We start from the raw sequence: 27,500 nt of genomic DNA, 5'->3' as shown, positions 1-27,500 counted from the left end.
CGGGCCCCTTTTCCGTGCTCTCCATCAGGCCGCCCGTGAACACGTCCAGCTCGTCTGGAGCCTGGCTGCCTCCGTACAGTGCCTGCAGCCTGTCCAGGGCCTGTTGTGACACATACACACACACACACACAGACAGACAGGCACACAGTCACACAAACACACACACACACGACCAAACACCACACATCTCTCAATGTTTTCCATGTACACACCACAAATCTCTCAATGTTTTCCATGCATACACCACACATCTCTATATGTTTTCCACGTATACACCACACATCTCTCATGCATACACCACACATCTCAATGTTTTCCATGCATACACCACACATCTTTCAATGTTTTCCACGTATACACCACACATCTTTCAATGTTTTCCACGTATACACCACACATCTTTCAATGTTTTCCACGTATACACCACACATCTCTAAACGTTTTCCACGTATACACCACACATTTCTAAATGTTTTCCACGTATACACCACACATCTCTAAATGTTTTCCACGTATACACCACACATCTTTCAATGTTTTCCACGTATACACCACACATCTTTCAATGTTTTCCATGTATACACCACACATCTTTGAATGATTTCCATGTATACACATCACACATCTCAATGTTTTCCATGTTTACCCCCCACATCTCAATGTTTTCCATGTATACATCACACATCTCAATGTTTTCCATGCATGCATCACACATCTCAATGTTTTCCATGCATGCATCACACATCTCAATGTTTTCCATGCATGCATCACACATCTCAGTGTTTTCCATGTATACATCACACATCTCAATGTTTTCCATGCATGCATCACACATCTGTCAATGTTTTCCATGTATACACCACATGTCTTTCAATGTTTTTCATGTATACACAACACATCTCAATGTTTTCAATGTATACATCACACATCTGTCAATGTTTTCCATGTATACACCACATATCTTTCAATGTTTTCCATGTATACATCACACATCTCAATGTTTTCCATGTTTACCCCCCACATCTCAATGTTTTCCATGTTTACACAAAACACCTCAATGTTTTCCATGTTTACCTCCCACATCTCAATGTTTTCCATGCATACATCACACATCTGTCAATGTTTTCCATGTATACACCACATGTCTTTCAATGTTTTTCATGTATACACAACACATCTCAATGTTTTCCATGTACACACAAAACATCTCAATGTTTTCAATGTATACACCACACATCTCTCAATGTTTTCCATGCATACACCACACATCTGTCAATGTTTTCCATGCATACACCACACATCTCTCAATGTTTTCCATGCATACACCACACATCTCTCAATGTTTTCCATGCATACACCACACATCTCTCAATGTTTTCCATGCATACACCACACATCTCTCAATGTTTTCCATGCATACACCACACATCAGGTACTCATAACGGATCCCATTTTCTGTGCCTCCCACCCCCCCCACCCCCTTCCAACGCCCTTTCTTCTTCTTTTCTTCTTCTTCTCCTTCTCTCCCACCCCTTTCTTCTCCTTCTTCTCCTTCTCTCCCACCCCCTTTCTTCTCCTTCTTCTCCTTCTCTCCCACCCCCTTTCTTCTCCTTCTTCTCCTTCTCTCCCACCCCCTTTCTTCTCCTTCTTCTCCTTCTCTTCCACACCCTTTCTTCTTCTTCTTCTCCTTCTCTCCCACCCCCTTTCTTCTTCTTCTCCTTCTCTCCCACACCCTTTCTTCTCCTTCTTCTCCTTCTCTCCCCCCCCCCCTTTCTTCTTCTTCTCCTTCTTCTTCCCTCCCACCCCCTTTCTTCTTCTCCTTCTCTCCCACACCCCTTCTTCTCCTTCTTCTCCTTCTCTCCCACACCCTTTCTTCTTCTTCTTCTTCTTCTCTCCCACACCCTTTCTTCTTCTTCTTCTTCTTCTCTCCCACACCCTTTCTTCTTCTCCTTCTCTCCCACCCCCTTTCTTCTCCTTCTTCTTCTTCTCTCCCACACCCTTTCTTCTTCTTCTTCTCTCCCACACCCTTTCTTCTCCTTCTTCTCTCCCACCCCCTTTCTTCTTCTTCTTCTCCTTCTCTCCCACACCCTTTCTTCTTCTTCTTCTCCTTCTCTCCCACACCCTTTCTTCTCCTTCTTCTTCTTCTCTCCCACACCCTTTCTTCTCCTTCTTCTCCTTCTCTCCCCCCCCCCTTTCTTCTTCTTCTCCTTCTTCTTCTCTCCCACACCCTTTCTTCTTCTTCTTCTCCCTCAGCTCCGTGCACAGTCCTCGTGGCGCCACACAGAAGTACTCTTCACCAGACTCCTCCAGGTCCGGCGCTCGTGCAAGGCAGGGTGTGTGTGCAAATGGTTTCCGCGTTCACTGTGCAGCGAGAACAGTCTCACCTGTGTCAGGTCGTCCACATAGGCCGTGGAGCCGGACTGGTCAGCGATGTCCCGCCACGAGGCCTTGCGCGGCAGACCGTAGGCCTGTCTGACGTCATTGTAGCCGGGCAGCCCGTGGTCCCGCCCCCTCTGGATGTTGAGAGCCGCCAGGTCACGGCGGGACCAGTCCAGAGGTCCGAACACCTCCCCTGGACAGCACGGGCAGCACGTGCACACACACACACACACACACACACGCGCGCACACACACACACACACACACGCGCACACACACACACACACACACACACACACACACACACACACACACACACGAACATACTCTCACACACACACACACACACACACACACACACACGAACACACACACACGAACACACACACACACACACACACACACACACACACACACACGAACATACTCACACACACACACACACACACAAACACACACACACACACACGAACATACTCACACACACACACACACACACACACACACACACACACACACGCACACACACACATAAACACACACACACATAAAAACACACACACTCACGCACACACCCACCATACACAGACATACACATACACACACAACACAGACAGACAGACAGAAACACACACGCACGCACATACACCATACACGTTTACACACACGAATTTCACACCACATTCATACACCCACACGCCCCCCCCCCCCCCCCCTTCCGCACCCCTCCCCACCCCCCACACACACATATGCACGCACACATACGCACACACACGCACACGCACTAAAATTAATTTTGTAATTTACATACGAGGGAAAAAAACGCAACGGATGATACAACTTCTCCAAGAATTTCAGCCCATATTTATATATATGGCTACCAGTTACTGCCACTGTTGGCAAGACACAGGCGTACGACTTCAAGCTACTGCTGCCGACGCAACAGCGCTTTTTTTTTGTTGTAATCTCTCTTTCTCTCCGTCTCTTTCTCTGTTTGTATGTCTGTCTGTCTCTTTCTCCTGCATTCCGCCCCGAGTTATATCAGAGATGAGTTCATTTCCTAAAAATACAGTGAACAAATATCTATATTCAGATCGATCTTACACCATCAACTCAACAGGATGTTGTAAAGCAATTTACCTTTTTTTTTTTCTTCTAGAATAAAGCCTCCAAAATACGCTCTTTATGTGGTCTTAAGTATTTGTAGTCTACTTTTTGTTTGATCAAACGGTTTGCTATGACTCTGTAATACACCCCTTCAAAGGAAGCCGTGGTCGTTCTTGGATAAATTATCCCTGTCCCGGTTTTTCTCTGCTCTTTCTCAGACTTACTTTCAAATCACACACAGAGTAATTCATGTATCGGAGAACAACGCATAGTTTCAATGCATACAGGGATAGGTACCAATGATTTCTGAGGTGACTTATTTTCCCCTCGAACAATAACAACAAGCACACGCAAACACCACGTCATTAAGACAATAAAAGGAATGCCATCACATTCTTCGAACACTAAAAGGTAACGATCAAATGACCATGCAATGAAAACCGAACATATCACTCAGGAATGTCCGCTGTCGGAGTATTTGGGGAGGGGGACACCAAAGAAGGTCATGCAATAGCATCGCCAACAACAGCAACAACAAAGAGGTTCCATGACCTGCATGCTACTGATTTAGAAACAAGAGGAATAAAAGAACAGGAGACGGAGGTGAAGAAGGAGGAGCAGGAAAAAGAGGAGGAGAGGGAGGAGAAGGAGGAACAGGAGTAATAAAGAGAAAGAGGAGCAAGAGGGTTGGATGAGGAGAAGAAGAACAGGAGAAGAAGGAGAAGGAACAGAAGGTGGAGGAGAAGGAGCATGAAAAGGAGAAGAGGGGAAGGATGAAAATGAGGAGGAGTAGGAGGAGAAGGAACACGAGGAGAAGAGGGAGAAGGAGCTGAAGGAGAAGGAACAGTGAGCACTGTGTCCTGACCTCTGAGGTCACTGACGATGACCCTGTCCTCCTTCTCGGCCTTGGTGAAGGCCAGGCCCAGGAAGAGAGAGTCCACGCCCAACTGAGGGTCTTCTATGGCCTCCTGCCAGTCACACACAGCACAGCTGGCCGTCACTGCGGTCTACCGCTACAGGTGAACATCTTGTCATTGTTTCCCGTTTGGATTTTCTTTTCTTTTTTCTTCCGTGTGTAGCTCAAATGATTTTAGACGAGCGTGCGTCTGTTTTTTTTCCATTTATATATATATTTTTTTCCCCTTGCAGAGAAGGTTATATTTGTCAAGAAATACATGTAATCATATTCCACATTTATGTCAACAATGTCAACAATATAGCAAAAATACGTAATCTGATTCCAACAAAACCAGTGAAGCATTAGACAGTAGAATCTGTTTCAAGGAAACTACGTAAACACTGACAATCGCTTCACTGAAGTTACATCATTCACCAACTGCAAAGGATTTTTGTATTTTGCATATCCCCTATCTGAACACTTACACACACACACACACACACACACACACACACACACACAGACACACACACACACACACACACACACACACACACCTGCGAAATCGTTTTTACCAAACTTCTCGGAAAATTCTTTTGAATGTATTTTTGACAATTTCAAGATGTTATCTGCTATTGCAGACGGTTTGTTATAATTGTTACAGTTGTTTGTTGTTTGATGTTAGGGTTTCCTTCTATATTGTGCCTATGTCTCCCCTTTTAATGTCTTATTTTTTCCAATGCTCTGTATCATTCCCCACTCCACCACCCCCCCACACACACATATGCACACACACATACACACACATCATTCATCACCCTCTGCCCAATACCGTTCCAACCTCCACGCTCCGCCCTCCACCCCCCCCACACCCCCTCACCTTTTTTTTTCGTCTAATATCACTTAAAGTAGAAGACGTTAAACTGAAGACGACTACTTACTACAACACACACACACACCTGCGAGACCCAGTAGGAATTACACAGACGAAGGCCCAGCACCTCATGGCCTGCTGATGGACCTTTCTCCAACTCCGCCCTGGTCGCTGCACAGCTCGCGTCGTTCTTCCTGGAATTTCATCATCATCATCATCACGACCATCATCATCGTCGTCATCATCATCATCATCATCATTGTTATCATCATCACCATCATCATCATCATCATCATCATCATTGTTATCATCATCACCATCACCATCATCATCGTCAACGTCATCATCATTATCATCATCATTACCACCACCACCACCATCGTAATCATGATCATCATAACAACAACAACAACAATAATAATGATAATAATCATAAAAACAAGAACAACAAAAACACTACAACTACTACCACTACTATAACAATATTAATGATAATGGTAGTAGTAGTGGTAGTAGTAGTAGTAGTGATGATGATGCTGATGATGATGATTATCATCATCATCATCACGACCATCATCATCGTCGTCATCGTAACATTGTTACTAATAAGGATGACAATGCAATACAACAACAACAGCGGCGGAGACGGCAACAGCGGTGACTAACAACAACATCAACAACAACAGTGTTGATAATAATGATACTCTACAACCACCACTACTGCTGCTGCTGATACTGGTACTTCTACTACTACTGCTCCCGCCACTGCTGTTGCTACTACTACTACTACTATTACTACTAATACCACTACTACTATAGAGTCTTGTTGAGACCGTGTTTTAGCAGCGGCTCATCTCAATTGAGTGTATAATGGTAAACACGGTGATATAAAAGGGAATAAAGACAAAGACTGAAAACGGCGCTAAATAGATAGAACATTCACCGACAATACCCGTGCCAGGGGGGTCATCAGAACGTGAAGACCACTGACCCATAATACTCTGTGCCATGGGGGTCATCAGAACGTGAAGACCATTGACCCATAATACTCTGTGCCATGGGGGTCATCATAACGTGAAGACCACTGACCCATAATACTCTGTGCCATGGGGGGTCATCATAACGTGAAGACCATTGACCCATAATACTCTGTGCCATGGGGGTCATCATAACGTGAAGACCACTGACCCATAATACTCTGTGCCAGGGGGGTCATCAGAACGTGAAGACCACTGACCCATAATACTCTGTGCCAGGGGGGTCATCAGAACGTGAAGACCACTGACCCATAATACTCTGTGCCATGGGGGTCATCAGAACGTGAAGACCATTGACCCATAATACTCTGTGCCATGGGGGTCATCAGAACGTGAATACCACTGATCCATAATACTCTGTGCCATGGGGGTCATCAGAACGTGAAAACCACTGACCCGTAATACTCTGTGCCAGCGGGGTCATCATAACGTGAAGACCACTGACCCATAATACTCTGTGCCAGGGGGGTCATCATAACGTGAAGACCACTGACCCATAATACTCTGTGCCAGGGGGGTCATCAGAACGTGAAGACCACTGACCCATAATACTCTGTGCCAGGGGGGTCATCATAACGTGAAGACCACTGACCCATAATACTCTGTGCCAGGGGGGTCATCATAACGTGAAGGCCACTGACCCATAATACTCTGTGCCATAGGGGTCATCATAACGTGAAGACCACTGACCCATAATACTCTGTGCCAGGGGGGTCATCATAACGTGAAGACCACTGACCCATAATACTCTGTGCCGGGGGGGGGGGGGGTGTCATCATAACGTGAAGACCATTGACCCATAATACTCTGTGCCATGGGGGTCATCATAACGTGAAGACCATTGACCCATAATACTCTGTGCCATGGGGGTCATCATAACGTGAAGACCATTGACCCATAATACTCTGTGCCAGGGGGGTCATCATAACGTGAAGACCATTGACCCATAATACTCTGTGCCATGGGGGGTCATCAGAACGTGAAGACCACTGACCCATAATACTCTGTGCCGGGGGGGGGGGGTCATCAGAACGTGAAGACCATTGACCCATAATACTCTGTGCCATGGGGGTCATCAGAACGTGAAGACCATTGACCCATAATACTCTGTGCCATGGGGGTCATCATAACGTGAAGACCACTGACCCATAATACTCTGTGCCATGGGGGTCATCATAACGTGAAGACCATTGACCCATAATACTCTGTGCCATGGGGGTCATCATAACGTGAAGACCACTGACCCATAATACTCTATGCCATAGGGGTCATCATAACGTGAAGACCATTGACCCATAATACTCTGTGCCATGGGGGGTCATCAGAACGTGAAGACCACTGACCGATAATACTCTGTGCCATAGGGGTCATCATAACGTGAAGACCATTGACCCATAATACTCTGTGCCATAGGGGTCATCATAACGTGAAGACCACTGACCCATAATACTCTGTGCCATGGGGGTCATCAGAACGTGAAGACCATTGACCCATAGTACTCTGTGCCATAGGGGTCATCAGAACGTGAAGACCACTGACCCATAATACTCTGCGCCATGGGGGTCATCATAACGTGAAGACCATTGACCCATAATACTCTGCGCCATGGGGGTCATCATAACGTGAAAACCATTGACCCATAATACTCTGTGCCATGGGGGGTCATCAGAACGTGAAGACCACTGCCCCATAATACTCTGTGCCAGGGGGGTCATCATAACGTGAAGACCACTGACCCATAATACTCTGTGCCATGGGGGTCATCAGAACGTGAAGACCACTGACCCATAATACTCTGTGCCAGGGGGGTCATCATAACGTGAAAACTATTGACCCATAATACTCTGTGCCATGGGTCAGATCAGCGAAAAAAAAAAGCAAAAAAAAAGCTTTGTGCCAAAAATTTCAATGAAAAGGAATGCAAAACCAAAACTTAAAACATATGCAGATATATGACTAAACAGAAAAAAAACACAGGTAGACAGCTAGTTATGTATGTATGTATGTATGTATGTATGTAGAATGTATGTATGTAGATAGATAGATAGACAGACAGACAGATAATTAGATAGGAATACAGATGGATAGATAGACAAGTATGCAGGTAAATGAATAACACTTTGAAACGTTTGTGAAAAAAAAGGAACGGAAACAGAACTCAACCTACTATTTTTTTCTGATAGAACATTCTGGATTTTTTTTTTCTATCGATGACGGGTAAAAAGGAATTCTATCTCCCCCCCCCCGCCCTTCCTTCACCCTTCCCCCTCCACCCCCCCCCCCTCCCCCCAACAGCCGAACACAGCAGCACTGAAGTCATGGAATTGTTTACCTGGTGAACACACCTGACGGTACCAAGGTGTGGCCGAAGCGCAGAGCAGCAGTCTGGAACTCTTGGGAGATTCCGGGGTGGACGTTGGGGTCGTAACCTTGGCAACATGGCAGGGGTGGCAAGGAAAAAGACAGGGAGAAGGGTTCAGATGGAACTGAAGTTCTCCTCCCCGGGCTGAGAATGCTCTTTTATTTGATGCAAGTCATTTTTTTTTATTTTTTTTTTTTTTTTTTACGAATAACGCAACTTTACACAATACACAACGGACTCAAGCGCACGTGCGCGTACACAACGGACCAAATCACGCACGCGCGCGCGCGTACACACACACACACACCATGCCACAACACAAAACAACAACACATATATATTCACACACACACACACACACACACACACACACACACACACATTCTTGCGCTTTGTACAAACACAAATAGTCATAATTATATCCATGCACATATGGTGTGTGTCCATCGAGATCGATGATGACCATCGTTGTCATCCAGCTGGGGGATGGGGGGAGGGTGGTGGTGGGGTGGGGGGGAGGATGCTAATGAATCTATCTGTGAATGCGCAGATGGCTGAATAGTCCAATCTGCGCACGAAATGTTCGCTGACAGTTGGGGCAGACAAAGATAGGCATACCATTGTCAGGGAGCTTGTTTGCCCGTGACTTTCTGGCCTGCCTCTTCTGAACAGCTGCAGCAGTCCTGCTGGCCTCGCACAACTTGGCGCCTTTGTGCACAGCAGCACGCCATTTGTCACGCTCCACTGCAGATTCCTCCCAGGAGTCAGGGTTGATATCAAAAGCTTTCAGAGAGACTTTCAGAGTATCTCTGAAGCGCTTCTTCTGACCTCCGTGTGATCTCTTCCCTTGTTGCAGCTCGCCATAGAAGAGCCTTTTGGGCAGCCGATGGTCTGGCATGCGCGCCACGTGTCCAGCCCAGCGAAGCTGGGACTGCATCAGGATGGTGAAGATGCTGGGAAGGGTGGCTTTTGCGAGCACCTCTGTGTCTGGGGTCTTGTCTTGCCACTTGATGTTCAGTAGCTTCCTGAGGCATGTTGTGTGGAAGTGGTTCAGCTTCTTGGCATGTCGTTGGTACACTGTCCAAGTTTCGCAGGCGTACAGTAGTGTGGGGAGAACTACTGCTCTGTAGACCTTTAGCTTGGTCTCAAGACTAATGCCTCTTCTGTTCCAGACATTTGCACTGAGTCTACCAAAAGTTGCGCTTGCTCTTGCAATCCTGACGTTCACTTCATCGTCGATGGTCGCATTTCGTGACAGTGTGCTGCCAAGGTATGTGAACCGCTCCACCGCACTGAGTCTCTGACCGTTGACTGTGATGCTCGGCTCAACGTGGGGTTTCCCTGGGGCTGGCTGATGGAGAACTATATATAATGGAGAATTATATCCATGCACATATACAGACACATCTACCTACCCACTCACCCACATACCCACCCACAAACAAACTGACATGCATACATACATATATATACTGTCAGAGTAAAAACAATCCTCCTCCTTATTCCTCAGCTCTGTAAAGAGTCATAGAGACGCCACACTTGAACAACTGTTCACCACATTCTCCAGCTGTGTCGGTTGTGTGTTAAAAAAAAAAAAAAAAAAGTCTCTGTAAGATTTGAATTGAAAGAAAACAAGAGAGGCAAGGCCTTCAAGACTCACTTGTAATACACTTTAAAAAAAAATCTAATCGTTAAAATGTGTTCTGTATTTGTTATTATAAAGCTTCGCATTAAAATTTAAAAAAATATATTAAAAAAAGAAAGAAAAAAAAGTCCTAACCAGATTCGAATTAAGTCCCCTAGCATTAATTACAGAGTAATTTCCCTTTTTTTACTGTCTGCACCAAAACGTTTGCAAAATAAATAAAACTTCCATGCTTAGCAAAAGAAGTTCCTGTTTGAACAAAAAAAAATGATAATAATGACTCCTCTTGTTGTTGTATCAGAATAAGAGGTCAAAGTGCCAAGTTTAGAGAATACAAAAAATATAAATATAACAGTAAATGCAGTTTGCATATAATTAGCCTTCTTTTATTATTTTTTTGTGCCCATCCCAGAGGTGCAATATTGTTTTAAACAAGATGACTAGAAAGAACTGAATTTTTCCTATTTTTATGCCAAATTTGGTGTCAACTGACAAAGTATTTGCAGAGAAAATGTCAATGTTAAAGTTTACCACGGACACACAGACACACACACACACACACACACACACACAGAGAGACAACCGAACACCGGGTGAAAACATAGACTCACTTTGTTTACACAAGTGAGTCAAAAATGCACAGGGGGGGTAGGGGTTTCTATAATCCCATGACACACAACAATCAAAACTCCCGGGTCTGTGTCTGTCTGTATTGCGTTGTGTTCTTTCATTTTGGTCACAGCATATTTCTCCGTGTGACATTTGGGCTGCTCTCCTCGGGGAGAGCGCGTCGCCACAGCGTAAAACCACCCACGTTTTCGTTCTTTTTTTCTCTGTCTGCATGTGTATCCATTTTACCATCAATATTGTTTTAAACTTTCTACAGACATCGTGAGGGACAACTTCATGCTTCATACGGGACCTCGTTTCAGCGTCTCATCCGAAAGACTAGCATCCAGACCACGATGGTTTAGTGGAGGGGGTTGGGGGTGGGGGTGGTGGTGGTAAAAATCCCGGACCGTGTATTTGGGGCTGGAGCCCGTGGTCACTGGCTTCCTTGTCGGGCGCGTGACCACCGGGGCCGGCACTGCAGTGCTCACCATTGTATGGGTTCTTGGTGCCGTCATAGTAGCTGTAGTCAGTGTGCGGGTCGAAGAACTCACGCCCCAGCCATTCGGGCAGCCAGTCCTTGAACACCAGTTTCTGCAGCACGCGCGCACACACACACACACACAGATACAGACACACACACACAGAGACATAGACACACACACACAGAGACACACAGACAGACAGACAGACATAGACACACACAAAGACACACACACACACACAGACACACACACACAGACACACACACACACACACACACACACACAGACACACACATACACACACACACACACACACACACACAGACACACACACACAGACACACACACAGACACACACACACACACGCACACACACACACACAGACACACACACACACACACACACACACACACACACACACACACACACACACACACAGACAGAAACACACACACACAGACATACACACACACACACACAGACATACACACATACAAAGACACACACACACACACGTTAAGGTTTTAAGAAAAGAAGATATTCTATTCTGTTCTATCACACAGATGTAGCACATACAGGTAGAGACATCAGGAATTATAACTACAAGTCCTTATCTCTCTACTCCCTTTTCGGCGCGTGCGCAACATATACCATCCTCCCCCCATACACATATCCTTCCCCCCCTACACACCCACGCCCACACCCCGCCCAACCCCTTCCCCCCCACCCTCCCACCTCCACACTCCGCACACCCCACCCCCCCACACACACACACCCATACCCCCCCACGCACACACACACCCACGCCCACACCCCGCACACCCCTGCCCCCACACACAACCACGTCCACACCCCGCACCCCCCTACCCCCCGCCACACACCCACCCACGCCCACACCCCGCACACCCCTCCCCACACACAAATCAACACCTCCCCCACCACCATCGCCCAAACCTCACCCCTCCATCCACCCCCCCCCCCCCCCCCCCCCCCCCCCCCCCCCCCCCCCCACTGACCTGATACTGGGCAATGACTCGTTTCCGGGCCTCGTCGAAGAGCCTCTCGTCTCCCCAGTCGCTGTGCTCTGCCTGCAGGCGGGCAGCCCAGTAGTTGTGGTAGCGGAACCACAGAACCCCGAACGACAACAGGAAAGGGTTCTCCAGGCCACGGGGGTTCCCCAAGCCTGCCCGGACAGTTCCACACACACACCGTTCTCAAGGAGGAGGAGGGTCGGACACCACTGTCGTACACCCCTCTCCCCCCACCCCCACCCCCCCTTCCCAGGACATGATAGAACCGGCTGACTGTCATACCATCATACACCCCTCCCCCCTCCCTCCCCAACACACACACCCTTCCCAGGACTCACGATAGAACCGGCTGACTGTTATACCATCACACCCCCCGTTCCTCCCCCCCCCCCTCGCTCGCCCCCCGCCCCCACACCCTTCCCAGGACTCACGGTAGAACCGGCTGACTGTCATACATCATACCCCCCCCCCGTCCCCTCCCCCTCCATCCCCCCACACACACCCTTCCCAGGACTCACGGTAGAACCGGCTGACTGTCATACCATCATACCCCCCCTTCCTCCCCCGCCCCCTCGCTCGCCCCCCGCCCCCACACCCTTCCCAGGACTCATGGTAGAACCGGCTGACTGTTATTTATCATACCCCCCCCCCCCCATCTCCTCCTCCCCCACCCGCCACACACACCCTTTCCAGGACTCACGGTAGAAGCGGCTGACTATTATACATCATACCCCCCCGCCCCCTCCTCCTCCCTCCATCCCACACACCCTTCCCAGGACTCACGGTAGAACCGGCTGACTGTCATACATCATACCCCCCTCCCCCCCCCCGCCCCCACACCCTTCCCAGGACTCACGGTAGAAGCGGCTGACGGGGCGGAGGGTGTGGTCGCGGGGGGAGGGCGGGTTGGCCATGGGCAGGCGGATGTCGTTGCTCACGGGCAGGCTGTCCCTTATGGGCGCCGTCTCGTCCCTGGCCGCCAGACGGCCCCCGGAGAAGGATCGCACGGCGTCAGCCACGGCCTTCCCCGCCCCGTACATCAGGTTTCCGTCAATGTAGGGCGTGATCTCGTTCAGCTGGGGGCCCGTCGGCGGCGGCGGCGATAACGACAACGACGACATGTAGGGTTGAGTGAGGTTGATTGGGATAGGGAGGGGAATAGAAAGAAGGGGGAAGTGAGAATAGGAGAGAGAGAACGAACGAATTTTATTGCTATGAAGTTGTTCAGTCCATTCAGCCATGAGACACGACAAACATGAGTAAGCGCGAAGCGATGTCACAGACATGGAGACCTTGGCAATGTTTTGTTTTAAATGTACAATCATATGACACAGCGATGTCACAGACATGGAGACCATGGCAATGTTTTGTTTTAAATGTACAATCATATAACACAGCGATGTCACAGACATGGAGACCATGGCCATGTTTTGTTTTAAATGTACAAGGCGGCACAGCAGCGAACACATCAACCCAAGTAGAACTGGATCAGGCCACGAGGAGTTTGCAGGTCTCGTTCTGCACGTGCTTGGGTGTCAGTGTGTTGTGTGTTGTGGATGCGTTTTCCTTTCCCCAGTTTGGACAGTTTGACACATTCTGCTTCTAACATGTTCTTTTCGTCCTGTTTTACAAACCAGTATGTACAATCTACATCACTGTTTGGGGTGCTCGAGTGTTCTAGAAAAATATCATCCCATTCACACAATAAGACATCTGCACTATTAGACCTATATAAAACGATCTTTCGAAATACTATATATTTCTGTGTTTGTCTCTCAAACGTCTTTGTATACCTGTCAGTTAAAGTAGTAACGAAATTTTTCACAACGCCAACATCGAACCCGGCCACCGTGCTTACAAGTGCTGACTCACTGTCATTGTCTCTCTCACGGGACTCGCTTTTCACGGGCTCGCTTTTCCGACGATTTTATGGGTTTTAGACTTTCTTACTAAAAGGCCTCAGTTTGTAAAATAAATTAAATGATTGTTTGTATACTGTTTCTTTCACAAACGCTGGTGCACCACAAGGCACAGTGCTGTCTCCATTTCTTTTTACCTTGTATACAGCTGAATGCAGAAGTCTGACCAATTCGTGTCCACTCGTTAAGTTTGCAGATGACTCCGCACTGACAGGACTTATTACTGATGACGATGACACTGACTACCGAAGAGAAATTGACAGGTTTGTGAATTGGTGTGAAGAAAATTACCTTGAACTGAATGTTGGCAAAACGAAAGAGCTTGTAATCGACTTCAGAAAAAAAAGAAATCAAGTTTAAGTAAAATCATCACAATAAACGAAGTAGTCGAAGAAGTAGACTCATACAAATATCTTGGTGTGATAATCGACAATAAGCTGTTTTGGAATGAAAACTCAACTGCTCTCATTAAAAAGAGCAACAGTCGCATGTACTGTCTTAGAAAAATGAAGTCTTTTAATGTGTGCAAGCAGATGCTCCAAATGTTTTAACACATCTGTTGTCTGCAGTGTTTTAACATATGGAGCTTGGGAGGAAACTTGACCAAACATGACAAAGACAGGTTGGAAAAAGTCATTAGGAAAGCGGGTGGGGTGGTGGGTTTAAGACAAGACACCTTTAGCGACATGCACAATAGAAAACTGACTGACAGACTAATAACAATTTTGACAGACGTAAGACACCCACTGCATGATGACATTAAGAGCAGATGGTCTGACATAAGTGGCAGGTTCAGAGCTCCACGCGCAAAAACATCCCGCTACATTAATTCCTACAGCCATTCGCGCACACAATCAAAACATCTAATACACTCACTCATAGGACTGTGACCCCCTCCCCCTCCCCCCTCGCCACGGCAACACCTGAACATGCGTGCATGTGGGACTGTGCGGGTTAGCACGGACAAGCGTTTCTCTGTGTGTGTGATGGGAAGTGATTTTTTATTTTTTTTAATTTATTTATTTTTAAGATATTTTCTTATTTTACTTGGATTTCATGTATCTTAATGTTAATGTACTGATAATATTGGCGTGACATATTTGCGTGCATACGTGCCTACATCAATGTGTATGTGTGTGTGCTTGAGGGGGGTTAGTATATCGTCAGCTCTATTGGGAATTCTTATTGGACTAGTTTTAATCTCTTTTTATGTTGCGCATGATCATTTTATGTTGGTGTTTACAACGAGCCTGTGATAGCACAAGTTAAATCCCATGTAGATCAATAAAATGTTTTGATTGACTGATTGATTGATTGTCAGGTTGTTGAAGGAACTGAGAGGTGTCGCAGTCTGATGATGAAGGAAGATCCAAGTTGTCTGGCACACCTGTTGCTGGCTCTTCGTTCTGATCCATGCACACCGTCGGAATGTGTTGTGTGTCTCTGTTCGTTGTGTCAGTTTGTTAGGATCGATTGTCAGAAAAAAAGACTGTCCCTTCACAACACACTCAGCACCAGCTGTAACACTTGCCTGCCTTTCTTTCTGCTGTCTGGCTCTTTCCTCATCTCGCCTGCTGATCTGAGTGGGTGGTTTCTTCCTAAAATATTTTGTACTTGCGGTGTCCCGGTTCAAGACGGGCTCCGCCATTGTTGTTGACATTTCCGAGTCCACCGGCTTCAGTCGCTAGACGACGGCCACTGTGCTGTCGTCCTCACCAAACCACTTTCCAACTCGTCAATGCATTGTCGGTTAGCAGGGCAGACACGGTTTTCTCCACAGTCGCTGGAAGCCCAGTAACTGGCAACTAGTTTGAAGCAAAATTGGCGATTTTTACACAGCTCTCTCAAATGTCACCCTGTCGCTTCGCGTCACGTCACGTGAGAGCTAGGAGAGAGAGAGAGAGAGCGGAGAGGGTGTGTGTGTGTGTGTGGAGGGGGGGGGGGGGGGCGGTGTGGGGCGGCAGCAAGAGGGCGAGAAAGAAGAAAAAGAGATAAGAGAAGACAAATGCCTTTCATTTCGAGGATGATAGGTAAGCACTGGCGTGCTGTTGTTTTTTTTCTGTTCAACATCCAGTCTCCGTTCTGAACAAGGTTTGCACTACACAATACTACATAAAGGAGGCATAAGTGTGGTGGTTGCAAAGTACACTGATGAAAAGAACATAAAAAGGCGGGTGGGGATAGGGGGTAGGGGGAGGAGGAGGTACGTGGGGGAGGGGGGGAATCAGTTCAGGGAAGTGTAACCATACCTGTCGTACGGGGTGGGGGGGTGGGGGGTGGGTGGGTAAAGGGTGGAGATTTTTCTGATCTCCAGGGTCAACAAATGTACAAACCTGCAAGTGCCTGAACCCCCTTGGTGTCTAATACGCACGCAGAAGATCAAATACGCGCGTTAAAGATCCTGTAACCCATGTCAGCGTTCGGTGGGTTATGGAGACATGAAAATACCCAGCACGCATAAACTGCTAGTAATGGTCAAAGTTATGACCGCTGAGCATTAATGGAAGAAGAACAAGAAGAAGAAGAAGTATGTAACCATATGTAAATGTAACAATGAGAAAGGGCAACCATGAGGAAGTGTAAGCATGGGGAAGTGTGTAACCATGGGAGAGTGTAACTATAGGTAAGTGTAACCACGGGGAAGTGTAACCATGGGGAAGTGTAACCATGGGGGAGTGTAACCATGGGGGAGTGTAACCATAGGGGAGTGTAACCATGGGGAAGTGTAAGCATGGGGAAGTGTAACCACGGGGGAGTGTAACCATAGGGAAGTGTAAGCATGGGGAAGTGTAACCACGGGGAAGTGTAACCATGGGGAAGTGTAACCACGGGGGAGTGTAACCATGGGGAAGTGTAACCACGGGGGAGTGTAACCATGGGGAAGTGTAACCGCGGGGAAGTGTAACCATGGGGGAGTGTCAGCATGGGGAAGTGTAACCATAGGGAAGTGTAACCACGGGGGAGTGTCAGCATGGGGGAGTGTCAGCATGGGGGAGTGTAACCACGGGGGAGTGTCAGCATGGGGGAGTGTAACCACGGGGGAGTGTAAGCATGGGGAAGTGTAACCATGGGGGAGTGTAACCATAGGGAAGTGTAACCACGGGGGAGTGTAACCATGGGGGAGTGTAACCACGGGGGAGTGTCAGCATGGGGGAGTGTAACCATGGGGGAGTGTAACCATAGGGAAGTGTAACCACGGGGGAGTGTCAGCATGGGGAAGTGTAACCATGGGGGAGTGTAACCATAGGGGAGTGTCAGCATGGGGGAGTGTAACCATGGGGGAGTGTAAGCATGGGGGAGTGTAACCATGGGGGAGTGTAACCATAGGGGAGTGTAACCATGGGGGAGTGTAACCATGGGGGAGTGTAACCATGGGGGAGTGTAACCATGGGGAAGTGTAACCATAGGGGAGTGTAACCACAGGGAAGTGTAACCATGGGGAAGTGTAACCATAGGGAAATGTAACCATAGGGAAGTGTAACCATAGTGGAGTGTAAGCACAAGGAAGTGTAACCATAGGGGAGTGTAACCACGGGAAACTGTAACAATGTGTGAGTGTAACAACGGGAAACTGTAACAACGTGTGAGTGTAACAACGGGAAACTGTAACAACGTGTGAGTGTAACAACGGGAAACTGTAACAACGTGTGAGCGTAACAACGGGAAACTGTAACCGTGGGGAGTGTAACCACGGGGAAATGTAATCATGGCGGAGTGTAAGCATACCTGCTGTCTGGGGTTGTTGGGGGAGTGGCCGCCTCGCTGGTTGTAGCGGGACCTGAGGAAGGGCATGTGCAGGTCGTCCCTGTCGCCCGGGTTGTAAGGGTGGCCCGGGGGCACGGGGATGTTGAAGAACTCCCGCGGGCACCCGGGTCTCTGAACGTCCATGATCTCCTCAACGAGCTGCTGGCCTGGAGGGGCAGGGGGAGGAGGGGGGGGGGAAAGATAGGTCAAGCGTGCGTGTGTATGTGTGTGTGTGTGTGTTTGTTTGTTATGTGTGTGTGTGTGTGCGTGCGTGCGTGCGTGTCTATGTGTATGTGTGTGTGTGTGTGTGTGTGTGTGTGTGTGTGTGCGTGCGTGCGTGCGTATCTATGTGTGTGTGTGTGTGTGTGTGTGTGTGTGTGTGTGTGTACATGGGTACATGCATGTGTGCTTGCGTATGCGTGTGCGCATTTGCACGTGTGTGTGTGTGTGTGTGTGTGTGTGTGTGTGTGTGTGTGTGTGTGTGTGTGTGGATATGTGCACACCTCTCTGAAAGGAAAAAAATAAACCAAAAACAAAACAAAACAACCCCCTCCAAAAAAACAACAACAAAAACAAAACAAAAACAACAACAACAACAACAAAAACAACAACAAAAAACGTTTGTTCTTCTACCCGTTTCCCTCCCTTCTCTCCCCCCTCTTTTCTCTTCGCCACAGTCCCCTTCCTGTTTCACGGGCCAGTGAAAGCCACATATTATTACCGCCGGGCATATATCGTCGCCGGCGACAATATGTGTCGATCGTCACGGCATATATTCACGCACGCACACACACACACACACACACACACACACACACACACACACACACACACTGTTACGTCTAATATCACTCAAAGTGAAAAGACGTTAAATCAAAGAAAGAATACTGTTGCAGCACATATCGTCGTTGGCTCATAGAAGATGACCGCCCCCCCCCCCCCTCACCTTCCAGTAACACACGGTATATTTTGTCACCGGCGACAACATATGCCAGGCGACTGAATACACTGCAGCAGGAGGTCAAGGGTTCACTGTCCCAGCTTTGTGGAGTGGTGAGCCATGACCGAGAACTATGGACGCCCTGTCAGCCTTGGCAAACAATGCCTAAGCAAGCATGAACCGTGTCATTTAGTTCCGCGAGACGGCCAGTCCTCAGAAATGTGTCCTGTCCTTGTAGGATTTAAATCCCATGAAGTCTCAGTTCACGGCAGAAAGGCCAAATCATTTGAACGATTCAACTTAGAGCGCTTCAGTTTCTGACGAAGATAAATATCCTTAATTTCATTTCTGCGTGGATTGAAGGAGATGTGAGTCGTTTAAAGTGACCTTTTAACCTGAACTGAGTTCCTCTGTGGCTGGTTTTTACTGAAGAACTGAAAAACTGACGGTTGTCAGCCATGAAATGGTTCCTTTGCGGTCGGCCAGGTTGTAAACAGCATGACTTGTTTTGTTTTGAGCAGAGTGCAAACATCGCTGACACTTTAGTCAAAGGCACTGATCAAGTTCAGAAAAACATCAGACGCTACACTGAAATAGAATATCGACAAAAGCTACAGTCTTTATACCTATCCCTTTATACCTCCGTGACACCCAAACACACGCATTCAACAGAGCACTCAAAACATATCTTTTCAAACTGTACTTTTCTCACTGAAACTTTTATTCCATGTGCATATGCTCGCTGTGGTTTTATTGCTGGATCTGCTCTTTGTGTTGATTTGTATGCATCTGTTATGATTTTAGTGTGTTTTTCGTTATGCCTGGTTCCTTGGTGTTTATTTTATTCTATTTTATTTCATTTTTAAAATATATTTTTTTATTTTTGACAATGATGAATGTGAATTGCTTTGTTTTGCTGTGATTTGCGCCTGTGTGATTTGAGACTGTGATGGTGCCTGTGCTGATTTACATATTTTATGTCACTTAGTCTTACATATGTATATTTTAGCCAGTGTCATGTGGGACTGTATTGGCTTTGTACATATTTTACTTTATTCAGTCTTAAATCTGTATATTTTAGTGTAAAGCGCGGCGAGCCCCGTCTGAGATGGGGGTACTGCGCTATATAAGCCTGTATTTCATTATCATTATTTCCTTCTCGCCTAAAAGTGCACACATACTGACGGCCTGAACAACACTTGTGACTGACCACTAACTGGTGAAGGCAGACCAAAAGTCCGAAATTGAGTCAGTGAGGTATGATGAGAGTTCCTTCAAACATTCTTTTTTTAAATTTTTTATTTACTTTGAATTTTGACACTGTTGCTCATCGCCCAGTCGTCTGCAAAGAGCCATGTCCGGTCTGTTTTACCCCGACACAAGGACAGGGCACCAGTTAGGGACTTGTGCCCAACCCCTGTTGCCATGAGTGGCAGTCAAAAGATCGCCTCTCTTTCGGTGGCAGTCACAATCATTTCGGGACTTTTTCACCCTGACATAAGGACAGTTCGTCAGTTAGGGACTTCTGTCCAACGCCTGTTGCCATGAGTTCCTTAGCAAAAGACCGCCTTTCTTTCGGTAGCAGTTACAATACCCCCCCACCCCCCTTCCTCTCAACCCCCCCCCCTTCTTCCCCGTGCCCCCCACTGACCGAAGAAGACCAGCATTGCTGTACGGTTCTGCACGGAGCCCTGCCCCGAGTCCCCAGCATGAGCCGTGTCGCTGATCCGGAAGGGGTTGGGGCGGTTGGGGCCCGAGGGTTCGAACACACCGTCACTGTAGGCTGGCGGGCTCCGCCGTAAGAGTTCGCTATCTGGAAAGAGAGGGAGAGGGCACGGAATGCAGTCATCTGTTTATTGCTTTGAAACTTCAATCAACTGTTCAGCTGACATCAGAGCAAATGAACAACTTCAACAACAAGAGCAGCAACAGTAACAACAACAACAAAAGCAGCAACAGCAGCAACAACAACAACAACAACAACAACGACAACGACAACAACGACAACGACAACAAGAGCAGCACCAGCAACAACAACAACAACAACGACAACGACAACAAGAGCAGCACCAGCAACAACAACAACAACGACAAAGACAACAAGAGCAGCACCAGCAACAACAACAACAACAACAACGACAACAAGAGCAGCACCAGCAACAACAACAACAAGAGCAGCAGCAACAACAACCAGCAGCAACAACAACAACAACAAGAGCAGCAGCAACAACAACCAGAAGCAACAACAACAACAACAAGAGCAGCAGCAACAACAACCAGAAGCAACAACAACAACAACAAGAGCAGTAGTAGCAGCACACGCGGCAGCAGCACCAGTAACAACAACAAGTGCAGCAGCAACGACAACAACAACAACAAGAGCAGCAACAGCAACAACAACAAGAGCAGCAGCAACGACAACAACAACAACAACAAGAGCAGCACCAGCAACAACAACAACAAGAGCAGTAGTAGCAACAACAACAACAAGAGCAGCAGCAGCAACAACAACGACAAGAGCAACAGCAGCAACAACAACGACAAGAGCAACAGCAGCAACAACAACGACAAGAGCAACAGCAACAACAACAACGACAAGAGCAACAGCAACAACAACAGCGACAAGAGCAACAGCAACAACAACAACAACAAGAGCAGCAGCAGCAACAACAGCGACAAGAGCAACAGCAACAACAACAACAACAAGAGCAACAGCAACAACAACAACGACAAGAGCAGCAGCAGCAACAACAACAACAAGAGCAACAGCAACAACAACAAGAGCAGCAACAACAACAACAAGAGCAACAGCAGCAACAACAACAACAAGAGCAGCAACAGCAACAACAGCGACAAGAGCAGCAGCAACAACAACAACAAGAGCAGCAACAGCAACAACAACAAGAGCAGCAACAGCAACAACAACAACAACAAGAGCAGCAACAGCAACAACAACAACAACAAGAGCAGCAATAGCAACAGCAACAACAACAAGAGCAGCAACAGCAACAACAACAAGAGCAGCAGCAGCAACAACAACAACAACAAGAGCAGCAGCAGCAACAACAACAAGAGCAGCAGCAGCAACAACAACAAGAGCAGCAGCAACAACAACAAGAGCAGCAGCAGCAAGAACAACAAGAGCAGCAGCAACAACAACAACAAGAGCAGCAACAACAAGAGCAGCAACAACAAGAGCAGCAGCAACAGCAACAAGAGCAGCAGCAACAACAACAAGAGCAGCAGCAACAAGAGCAGCAGCAACAGCAACAACAACAAAAGCAGCAACAGCAGCAACAACAACAAAAGCAGCAGCAGCAGCAACAACAACAAAAGCAGCAACAGCAGCAACAACAACAACAACAAGAGCAGCAACAGCAGCAACAACAACAACAACAAGAGCAGCAACAACAAGAGCAGCAGCAACAGCAACAACAACAAAAGCAGCAGCAGCAGCAACAACAACAAGAGCAGCAGCAGCAACAACAACAACAAAAGCAGCAGCAGCAGCAACAACAACAACAACAAGAGCAGCAGCAACAGCAACAACAACAAGAGCAGCAACAGCAACAACAACAACAAGAGCAGCAACAACAACAACAACAACAAGAGCAGCAACAGCAACAACAACAACAAGAGCAGCAACAACAACAACAACAAGAGCAGCAACAGCAACAACAACAAGAGCAGCAGCAGCAACAACAACAAGAGCGGCAACAACAACAACAACAAGAGCAGCAACAACAACAACAACAACAACAAGAGCAGCCACAACGACAACAACAACAACAAGAGCAGCAGCAACGACAACAACAACAAGAGCAACACCAGCAACAACAGCAACAACAACAACAAGAGCAGCAGCAACGACAACAACAACAAGAGCAGCAATAGCAACAACAACAACAACAAGAGCAGCAACAACAACAACAACAACAACAAGAGCAGCAACAACAACAACAACAAGAGCAGCAACAACAACAACAACAACAACAAGAGCAGCCACAACAACAACAACAACAAGAGCAGCAGCAACGACAACAACAACAAGAGCAACACCAGCAACAACAGCAACAACAACAACAAGAAGAGAAGCACCAGCAACAACAGCAACAACAACAACAAGAGCAGCACCAGCAACAACAACAAGAACAAGAGCAGCAACAACAACAAAAATAAGAAGAGAAGCACCAGCAACAACAACAGCAACAACAACAACAAGAGCAGCAGCAACAACAACAACAACAAGAGCAGCAACAACAACAACAACAAGAGCAGCAACAGCAACAACAACAACAAGAGCAGCAACAGCAACAACAACAAGAGGGTTGTTGTTGGTTTTTTTGGTTTTGGCTAATGAAGAAAGGCAGTGTAAAGCACCCAAAAATGAAAAGAAAAAAGGAGAAAAAAAAAGAAAGAAAAGGAAAAGAATAAAAGAAAAGAAATGATAAAAGATAAGGGGTACTCCGTTGTCTGCATGTAACTGACACTCCACCCTTTTTTTTTAACCGCCCCCCCCCCCTAAAAAAACCCCAACCCTACAACAACAACAAAAGCAGCAACAGCAGCAGCAACAGCAACAACTACCGAACACATAGCAACAACAATAATGACGACAACAACAACAAGAAGAGTAGCAAAATATCTCTCATAAATCCAACAACAAATAGCAACACAACCTTAACAACAAGAAATGACAACCACAACAGCAGCAACAAGAAAAAAACATATGACAGAAACAATCAATAAAAGCAGCACAACACAGCAAATAGCAACAACAACAACATATCTTTAAAGCAACAACAACAGCAACAAACGATAGTATATACAGCAACAACAACAAAACGAAATCACGTCCCCCCCCCCAACCACCACCACAGCAACAAACACAAGCGCAACAAACACCACAACAAACCCAACGACAAGCGCAACCACTGTAACCATCACAACCACCACAACCACCACCACCACCACCACAACAGCAACAACAGCTGCGGACACCTTCACGGTCACAACCACAACCATAATCACCACAACAACTTCCAACAACTTCATGACCACCGCCACAACACCAAAGCAACCCTGCAACCACCACCACAACAACCAAAACGACCTCCATAACCACCACAACAACAAACACAACCCTAACAACCACCACCACAAAGACACCAATTGCTACCACCACCATAACCAACCACCACCACAACAACAACCACCTCCACCACCACCACCACCACCACCACCACCACCACAACAACAATCATAAAAGGGGACAACAGCCCGAAGACTGATGGAGATGACAGAGCAGCAGTGCCTCACCAATGGCCCCCCAGTCAGGGTGAACCAGGTTGTTGAACCAGCCGTCCTCCGGGTGTCTCTCAAACCCGGTGCTGCTTCGCTCTGAGGTGCGCACACACGCACACACGCACACACACGCACATACGCACACACACACACACACACACACACACACACACACACCACGTCACAATGGAAGCAGTGCAACGTCACAGTGCTGAGGGAAACAGTAACCACGTCACATTAACACGTCACAGTGCTGAGGGAAGCAGTAACCACGTCACATTAACACGTCACAGTGCTGAGGGAAGCAGTAACCACGTCACATTAACACGTCACAGTGCTGAGGGAAGCAGTAACCACGTCACACTAACACGTCACAGTGCTGACGGAAGCAGTAACCACGTCACAGTGCTGACGGAAGCAGTAACCACGTCACACTAACACGTCACAGTGCTGAGGGAAGCAGTAACCACGTCACACTAACACGTCACAGTGCTGAGGGAAGCAGTAACCACGTCACATTAACACGTCACAGTGCTTCCCTAACCACGTCACATTAACACGTCACAGTGCTGAGGGAAGCAGTAACCACGTCACATTAACACGTCACAGTGCTGAGGGAAGCAGTAACCACGTCACACTAACACGTCACAGTGCTGAGGGAAGCAGTAACCACGTCACATTAACACGTCACAGTGCTGAGGGAAGCAGTAACAGGTCACATTAATACGTCACAGTGCTGAGGGAAGCAGTAACCACGTCACACTAACACGTCACAGTGCTGAGGGAAGCAGTAACCACGTCACACTAACACGTCACAGTGCTGAGGGAAGCAGTAACCACGTCACACTAACACGTCACAGTCCTGAGAGAAGCAGTAACCACATCACATTAACACGTCACAGTGCTGAGGGAAGCAGTAACCACGTCACACTAACACGTCACAGTGCTGAGAGAAGCAGTAACCACGTCACATTAACACGTCACAGTGCTGAGGGAAGCAGTAACCACGTCACATTAACACGTCACAGTGCTAAGAGAAGCAGTAACAGGTCACATTAATACGTCACAGTGCTGAGGGAAGCAGTAACCACGTCACATTAACACGTCACAGTGCTGGGGGAAGCAATAACCACGTCACATTAACACGTCACAGTGCTGAGGGAAGCAGTAACCACGTCACACTAACACGTCACAGTGCTGAGGGAAGCAGTAACCACGTCACACTAACACGTCACAGTGCTGGGGGAAGCAGTAATCACGTTATAATGTCCGTTCTTGCAGGTGGATGACCTGTTCCAAGGAACGATAGTCTCTTATTCCTTCTTTCTCTTCTTTTCTGTCTTTGACTGCCCGTTCGTGTTTTTTTCTTTCACTTTGTCTCTGAGTCATTCTTTATTCATTTTATTTCATCTTCCTCCGCCTTCCCTCCATCCACCCCTTCCGTTCATCCTTTCGTTCCTCCCTCCCTCTTTCCTTCCTTCCTTCCCCTTCCATTCTTTTTTCTTCCCTCCTTCACAGTACAAAGAAAGAAGAAAACAAAGCGCCGTGATCTGTCTGCGCGTCAATATTGGCACCACGAAAGCTGACTGTGTGTGGTGAGAACAGTGACGTACAAACATGGTGTGATGGTGAGGAAAGCACTCAACGTAAATGATTCATATCATGGGAAGAAAAAATCCATGGTAAACAGGATTTTTTATTTTTAAAAATCTTCTTATTGGACAATACAATACAATACAATACAATACAATACAATACACAATACACAAACTTTATTGTCTATACTTTGGTACAGAGATTTTCGTTTTGGCAAGCAGCACATGTCCAAAATAAAAACAAACAAGCAAACAAATAAAAAGAATGAATTTTTTTTTTTTTTTAAAGATAATATGAATGGCACGAAATTGAAATAGCTATATACAAATATACAGATTATCAAAATTCTCATGCACCTCCATTTCAGTCTTGAACCTTTCTTTATCTTTACTTTTAACTTCTACTAACACACTTACCACACTGACTGGAACTGCTGTTGAAGGCGAAGCCAGCCTCACAGCCACACACACCACCACGGCAGCTGGCTCCGGAGCCTGAGCAGGTGGTTTGACAGGTGCCCTGCCCCCCCTGTCCCCCTGCCACACACACAGGTGGTTTGACAGGTGCCCTGCCCCCCCCCCCTGCCCCCCTGCCACACACACAGGTGGTTTGACAGGTGCCCTGCCCCCCTGTCCCCCTGCCACACACACACAGGTGGTTTGACAGGTGCCCTGCCCCCCCTGTCCCCCTGCCACACACACACACAGGTGGTTTGACAGGTGCCCTGCCCCCCCTGTCCCCCTGCCACACACACACACAGGTGGTTTGACAGGTGCCCTGCCCCCCCTGTCCCCCTGCCACACACACACACAGGTGGTTTGACAGGTGTCCTGCCCCCCCTGTCCCCCTGCCACACACACACACAGGTGGTTTGACAGGTGTCCTGCCCCCCCCCCGCCCCCTGTCCCCCTGCCACACACACAGGTGGTTTGACAGGTGCCCTGCCCCCCCTGTCCCCCTGCCACACACACACACAGGTGGTTTGACAGGTGCCCTGCCCCCCCCCCCCACCCCTGTCCCCCTACCACACACACACACAGGTGGTTTGACAGGTGCCCTGCCCCCCCTGTCCCCCTGCCACACACACAGGTGGTTTGACAGGTGCCCTGCCCCCCCCCCCCCTGTCTCCCTGCCACACACACAGGTGGTTTGACAGGTGCCCTGCCCCCCCCCCCCCCCGTCCCCCTGCCACACACACAGGTGGTTTGACAGGTGCCCTGCCCCCCCTGTCCCCCTGCCACACACACACACAGGTGGTTTGACAGGTGCCCTGCCCCCCCTGTCCCCCTGCCACACACACACACAGGTGGTTTGACAGGTGCCCTGCCCCCCCCCCTGTCCCCCTGCCACACACACACAGCAACAACAGTGCCGGTCAGGGCCTGCAGGCTGGAAACAGGACAGACGGTGCCTCCTGACTTGAGTCACGTGTGTCAGTCCCAGGAAGTCAGGTTTGTACTGTACTGCAGTTGTATTGCTCTTTTTTGTTTTTTTGTTTGTTTGTTTGTCACAACAGATTTCTTAGTGTGAAATTCGGGCTGCTCTTCTCAGGGAGAGCGCGTCGCTACA

General features: G+C 47.7%; 1 protein-coding gene across 4 annotated transcripts in view; it reads right to left on the bottom strand.

Annotated features, from left to right (window-relative positions):
* The window catches only part of LOC143297269 (dual oxidase 2-like), a 77,954-nt gene that overhangs the window by 45,099 nt on the left and 5,355 nt on the right, over window positions 1-27,500 (bottom strand). For 3 of the 4 annotated variants that reach the window (XM_076609517.1, XM_076609516.1, XM_076609518.1), the window contains exons 3-14: window positions 26,348-26,467; window positions 24,351-24,431; window positions 20,683-20,844; window positions 18,074-18,258; window positions 13,285-13,504; window positions 12,414-12,580; window positions 11,403-11,505; window positions 8,628-8,724; window positions 5,344-5,452; window positions 4,352-4,454; window positions 2,385-2,572; window positions 1-100 (exon numbers count right to left, since the gene is read on the bottom strand). The exon at window positions 1-100 is cut by the window's left edge and continues 85 nt beyond it. In XM_076609517.1, the coding sequence (XP_076465632.1) occupies window positions 1-100; window positions 2,385-2,572; window positions 4,352-4,454; window positions 5,344-5,452; window positions 8,628-8,724; window positions 11,403-11,505; window positions 12,414-12,580; window positions 13,285-13,504; window positions 18,074-18,258; window positions 20,683-20,844; window positions 24,351-24,431; window positions 26,348-26,467 (1,635 nt within the window). The remainder of the gene's footprint in view (window positions 101-2,384; window positions 2,573-4,351; window positions 4,455-5,343; window positions 5,453-8,627; window positions 8,725-11,402; window positions 11,506-12,413; window positions 12,581-13,284; window positions 13,505-18,073; window positions 18,259-20,682; window positions 20,845-24,350; window positions 24,432-26,347; window positions 26,468-27,500) is intronic. The other variant, XM_076609519.1, reaches the window with a different exon arrangement.

The sequence above is a fragment of the Babylonia areolata genome, chromosome 22 (assembly GCF_041734735.1).
Source record: "Babylonia areolata isolate BAREFJ2019XMU chromosome 22, ASM4173473v1, whole genome shotgun sequence".
In the NCBI taxonomy this organism is placed as follows: domain Eukaryota; kingdom Metazoa; phylum Mollusca; class Gastropoda; order Neogastropoda; family Buccinidae; genus Babylonia; species Babylonia areolata.
Note: the sequence above shows the minus strand (reverse complement) of the source record. Positions and strands in the feature narration are given on the sequence as shown.